The sequence below is a fragment of the Saccostrea echinata genome, unplaced genomic scaffold, assembly GCF_033153115.1.
Source record: "Saccostrea echinata isolate AGI-Se365-2 ecotype Australia unplaced genomic scaffold, CSIRO_AGI_Sech_v1 ptg000009l, whole genome shotgun sequence".
NCBI lineage: Eukaryota > Metazoa > Mollusca > Bivalvia > Ostreida > Ostreidae > Saccostrea > Saccostrea echinata.
In genome coordinates this window covers 43,553,442-43,560,023 of record NW_026889758.1, presented here as the reverse complement: position 1 = coordinate 43,560,023, position 6,582 = coordinate 43,553,442, and the positions used below count along the sequence as shown (strand labels likewise).

Genomic DNA, 6,582 nt, shown 5'->3' with positions numbered 1-6,582 from the left:
AAACAAAAACAATCGGGAGCAGAGCAAACACGGACCTCTAAAAACTTCAGAGGTGGGATCAGGTGCCATGGAGGAGTAAGCATCCCCTGTCTGCCGGTCACACCCGCCGTGTGCTCCTTGTCATGATCAGGTAAACGGAAAAATCTATAAATGAGACAGGTACTGCAATATACATGTAACGAACATTCTAAGTAACTATACATTTACATTACAAATGTTTTACATGCAGTGGATGCTGGCATTAACAAATAAAGCTCGACAAGCCCGGTCAGATTCATCTGAAACTTTGTATCAATGAGCTAAACAATCTGACAAAGTCTGAACTGTATCAGGACCTTCACAGATGTAAATTCCGTAACGACAGTGTCATTATCCTGGAGGATACTGTAACAATGTCCAATCAGCTGCAGATTCTCTAAATAAAACAAAACATTTTATTCATCTATTGAATATTTGATGCTTGTAAGAACATCATAAATATCTGTTAATCAAACATTAAATTTTACCTTCAGTTTGCCTTAATTGACTCCATCTTACTTAAAAATTTCTAAATTTCTTAACAGTAAAGAGGGTTAAAACATAAAAATACAACTAAAATTCTAATGTCTTGGATTTTTTCCTGCATATTTTTGTCCAAATAATTTATTTGTGTATGCAATTGATGTACATCAAAAGCATGAAATCTACGTAAATAAATACATGTATTCAATAAGAACAGATGACAGATTACCGTTAACCTATAATAAAAGAATACAAGCAGTTGATTGGAAGTAATACTTATATCTAAGCATTTCCAGTCCAGAAAAATACATGTAGTACCATACTTATTTTAAAAAATACCGGTACGTTTGAATTCTCTGATCTCCTTAAACTGGAGAATCATGATGTGAAAATAATGACCTAGAGTAAATGCACTGATTTTTAAAACCAAAAAAAAAAAAACAAAACAAAACAAAACAAAAAAAAAACACAATGCAACAATTTGATTTCATTCATAAATACTGTATAATGTTGTAATTTAATAAGAAAAATGAAAAGGTATAAAAATATAGTTTAAAATATACTTAAAAGTGCGATAGTTTGCAATTACATGTAAGAACCTTAAATGATGCTCGTTTCAAAAATCAGCACTAAATTTGATTCAAAGCTACAAGTGCATGAAATATATAAATTTGGTAGATATAGGAAAGCTTGTGCCCTGTGTTTTCTGGAACAAAATGTGCTTTAAAATTGTTGATAATTTGCACTAAATGAGAACATTAGAAAAACAGCATATTTTGTAACACTCCTGCAAACTTTGTTATCCCACTTAAAATCAATCAATTTTATTTTGTATCAGAGAAAACCACAGGGTTTTAATGATGAACTATTGCAAACATTATTGCAGATATCCCAAACCTGGGGCTAAAAAGGAGTCTTAGCCTATCTTGTCCTTTCTATATTTTCTCGGAAATATACAAGCTAGAGAAAAATAAATAATAAAAATGATTCTTTCACAAATTCACGTCTTTAAAAATACATTACATGTACTGCACATTTATATCCCAATGTATCAATACGTAGGGTATGTAAAACAGACAGAAAGGAATATCAAACATTAAAACCTCAGTCGGTTGAAAACCTGCGCCCCTCGGGGTCTAATGCTATGTCAATATTAGTTCGGAACAAAACTCTTTAAGCATCTTCATTGATACATTACCATCATTCGTGTCTTATTCTCGTTTTATGTGAAGAAACTGACAACATTGCTTCACAAACTCGATAAAACGTTCCTTTCATTAAGATGAATGGCAACTTGGCCAATAAAAACGCTATAGTTCCAACTTTGAAAGGATTAAGTCTTGCTTATTTTAATTTCATTTATTATTCCAGTTTTTAACTTTCAAGCAATGTTAACTCTTTTTTTAAAATAGAGTGTCACGACCCTTGATATTGGCCACGGCCGTGTTGAAATATCATTGGCTGCTGGATGGGGATGATAGTCACAAAATGAAGATATAACCGCCCATATATAGAGGGATTGACGTTTTATTGTCCTTGATGTGGAATAACTGATGGCGGTTAAAATGTAAGCAAGTATTGTCCAAAGGGGACTTTGAGTATTATTAGCAATTAACTCACAGAGGATATGCACAATTCAAGTAGCTGAAAAGTTGGTGTTTAACTATCTTTTTCGAAATGCCTCGACCTGGAAGGAATACGTACAATGATCAGAAGCCCCCTTATTCTTATATTGCATTGACTGCCATGGCGATTCAGAACTCTCAGGAAAAGATGTTACCTCTTAGTGACATTTATAAGTACATAATGGACAGGTTTCCTTTCTACCGACAAAATACTCAAAGATGGCAAAATTCGTTAAGGCACAATTTGTCCTTTAACGACTGTTTTATCAAAATTCCCCGTCGTCCAGACAGGCCAGGAAAAGGAAGTTACTGGGCTTTACATCCAATGTCAGGTGACATGTTTGAGAATGGAAGTTTTTTGAGGAGAAGAAAACGATTCAAAATGACATTGCGGCCTCATTTACCTATGCATGACAGTCTTAAGCATTCCTTGGCACTGGAGTCTCGAATGTACCATGATACAACTAGGATGAACTTTTTCGCCGTAGGCAATCGCAGTGTGCCATCCACAAGCGGTCCCTTAACTGGACATGGAAACTCTTCCAACAGAAAACAGCCCTTTACGATTGAAAACATAATCGCCCCAGATCAAAAATCAAACGCAACTTCTCTCCCGACCCGTGTGACTTCAACAGTATTACCAGCTTTCGCATCACAATTTGCAAGTAACTTGTCTTATGTGACACCAATTTCTGCAGGAAATATCTTTTCGACACTCGCATCGGCATACAAGTTTAACTCAGATTATGAGAAAATATTAAAATCTCGAAGACCTACTGACTTTCCTCTATCACCATTGACTCCAATGCCCATAAAACCGTCTCCTGTGTCGGCTTTGAATCTGGCCACCTCGCAAAAGAACTCTTTGGCAGAAAGAATGTACTCTCCAACAGGAAATTCTTGCTATGCTCCTTCCGACTTGAAATCCATTATGCGTTGTACGCAAGTAAGCACGTGAAAATTTGTTGTTATTTTTCAATTTAAGTAAGACATTAAACAATCTGATTAAAAAATAATAATAATTAATAGACAGAATATTTGCATGCTTAAATGTCATTTTATTTTAATCAAATGATGGTGCATTGTAAATAAATAAAATATACGAATCATTTACGACTTGTTGTAGATTTAGAACTTCATGCATCACTGACAGAGACATTTCACGCTATTGTTTTAAAGTTCATAACACTACGAATTTTAAGTTTAAATTAACACGAAATTTGAACGCATATGTAAATCTTCAGCCCATTTAAATACTGGTATTCGTTTGTATTTAGTTAAAGAAAATGCAGTTTATTATGCACCGAGACAGATACCCGATTACGATTAATAACAGTAGTTTGGGATTTTTACTTTTTTAAATTAATTAATATACTTATTTTGAGTGTTCTTATGAAACCAGAGCAGTTATTTTGGTTATCTTCCAATTTTCTCATTTTAGTTCAGCACATTTAAGAACTATATTTTAAATAGAAAAAACAGAAAAGGTAGCTGTATTTATTTACTAAAGCAAATTTATTCAAAATAATTCAAGTTATTTAATTTTGGAATGGGTTTTTGTTTATACATGTATATGCATGAACATATTCATCTCGCTTTCTTTCCCTCTCTCTTCTATCCTACCACTCAAGCACGAATAATTTTCTCTGCTAAGGAGGACATTCTAAAATAAATTCATCGATCCAATACTTTGAAAATTAAAATTTGACACATTTGTCAAATTGATACATACAATACTAGATCAAAGTGACCCCAAGTTTACCTAGGCTCCTGATTTGAAAACATAAAAAATGACACTTTAAACGATAAATTTGTAGAAATATTTTTGAACATACATGTATAGTGTCTAAAATAATTTTATACAGTTCTTCACATTGAGCTCAAGGATTAAAAAATATATTCTCAGTCTCAAGGAACTGACCACAAATTTATAATTAATTCGAATTCTATGGATAGAAATTTTTTATTCGAATAGAAAAGTTTAAGTATATATACTGATATATGATTGGTTGAGCTCAAACTATTTGGTTTATAGACATATTTGTGGTTCCTACAAAATATACAGACTCAGCACATCACTAAACATATATATTTTTAATAATAATCACAATGTAATGAAAGATAAAATAAAAATTATAAAGTCGAGTTGCAAAAGTAGTAGCAATTTGAAGAAGAATACCTACATTGTGCAGTTTTCTTTATGTTTTTCCCAAGATTGAGAAGGCAAACAAGCTTAAAAATAGACAACCTTATCTAGTACACCGTTCTAATATAAATTCTATTGCATTGTGGAAACTCCAGAAGTTATTTTCATCTTCAATTTTGTTAAGGAGAATGTATAGTGTGCATTTTACTCGACGTAACGACTATTTTCTGTGAAGATAATCTAAATGTATGAATAACACGGGATGCTTTTTGCGGATAATTCTTTAATCTGAACGAATCGGAAAAGTACTTATAAATAGAGCATTTCGAGGAATTTTCAAAGGAAAAAATCTACTTTGAATAGAAATACTTCAGGTGTATCGAAAAAAATCCACAAAATCTAAAACTTACAGAAAAACTACATATTCATTATTTTCTTGCATCCTACATTATCATGATAAATAAAATATTAATAAATCATTTAGCAATTAAATCCAGATTAAGAGTTTATTTTCTTTGCTTCTACATGAAAAACTACAAATGTTTTCAATACGTATTTTGAATATATCTTCTGTAATATCTACTGTATATATAAAATGACAAATTCATTCTGCTATGGAAAAATGAAGAACACAAGTTAAGTTTTGTCATAAAAAAGACGAAATTAAATTATTTTTAAAAACAGCTTTGAAATGATTTCAAAAATATTTTCAATATCCCCGTGATCACGAAAATTTGAAGTAAGGTTAATTATAAATTTTCAAATTATGTAAACTAAATGTTATTTTTTAAAATCAATTATTAGTGATATTATTTTCTAACTAATATAATTCACAGAGTAATGTTTTACAACCTACAATTATTATAATAAAGGGATCTTTATTTTGTAGAGATCTTTTTCTTATTAGATTAAAAAAATGCCTATAATGAATAATTTTCTCAGTAGCTTATCTAAGTTAAATATAAAAGGTATGGTAGGATAGTAGAGCAAAAGTTATTATCAATCAGCATTTTATTTGTTGATATATTGTAGGATATTTAGGTCCCCTGACGAGAAAACTTCTCATGGTTGAAAAAATAAAGATTCATTTAGAGATCACTGACACTAAGAAAGAAGTCAACCTTCATGTTTGTTACATTAATTATTTCTTTTCTTGCAGATTTCCTTTCGTAATCTTGTCGATTTCTTTGTGTTTTTAATTGAATGTTTGATTGAAATACCCATAAATGATCGAATCAATGAACTCACAAAACAGGATATTCAGGTATATCACCAGTAAATAAAAGGGTTGGACCTACTCGAGTCAAAGAAATCTTTTCAATGCAAAACCATGTGACGTCATGACGATTTCTCCATATCAAATTAATAACATGGGATATTTATTACAAAACAATTGAAAAGAATTTAACTTAAATATATTAACAAAAAATAGAGCATCAACATTCTAAGTCAAACAATTTGGTCATAATGAAATTTTATTAGAAGAGGACTGACACGGTCCGAGAGGGCCCAAATAAGGGCTGTCAGGGAAAATGACGCATGTACATAGTAATGTTTAGAACAAAATATAGCACAAAGGGAAAGTGACAAGGAATCACTCAAATATGTAATATATTAGAATTATTAATATATATATATATATATATATATATATATATATATATATATATATATATATATATATATATATATATATATTGGACAAATTTTCACTTCAATCCATCAAATATAGCCGTCAGTATAGAACTTTTCGAACAACCCTCGTACAGACAGGAAGACAAAATGATACGACTCCAATTTCTCTTAGTAAAGTACTTCTCTGCCAGATTTTAAGCCGTTGCATTTAAAACTGTTTGAGTTATCCCGACACAAAAAAGCATCATTGATAAGATTCAGACACACAGACAGACAGACAAAGCAATATGATCCCAAAATCTTTTGTAGTTTCTTGCTCTTATAGTAAAGTCTTCTGTACAAGATTTAAAAGAGTAACGTTGAAACTGTTATATTGCTTCACAACAAAAATAAGATAGACAAATTGATATGACCCCACGTGTCTTGCACTTGTAGTAGAGTACTTCTGCACCAAATTTTAAAGCGTTACTTTGAAAATTGTGATAGTTATCACGTCACAATAAATGTGTTGAGACACCGGATTCCTAATAACTTTAAAGCATATTATTTCCTTGTCCACATTTTTTTTTTCATTAAGATGAGACTTGCAAAATGTCTAGTTTAACAATTTAAGATAGCGTTTGCTCGCTACTCAGCATTCAAGCTGGTAATTAATTTAAAGAGAACTTAATGTTT

The 6,582-nt window shown here is 31.2% G+C and overlaps 1 protein-coding gene across 1 annotated transcript; it reads left to right on the top strand.

Moving 5' to 3' along the window:
• The first annotated feature begins 2,178 nt into the window (after positions 1–2,178).
• On the top strand, positions 2,179–3,084 carry LOC133182766 (forkhead box protein B1-like). The gene has a single exon (XM_061317614.1). The coding sequence runs from the start codon at positions 2,179–2,181 to the stop codon at positions 3,082–3,084; it is 906 nt and encodes a 301-aa protein (XP_061173598.1).
• The last annotated feature ends 3,498 nt before the right edge of the window (positions 3,085–6,582 follow it).

What these genes read in the sequence shown, in the direction of transcription:
- LOC133182766 (XM_061317614.1), top strand. Translation starts at nt 2,179, where the DNA reads ATGCCTCGACCTGGAAGGAATACGTACAATGATCAGAAGCCCCCTTAT.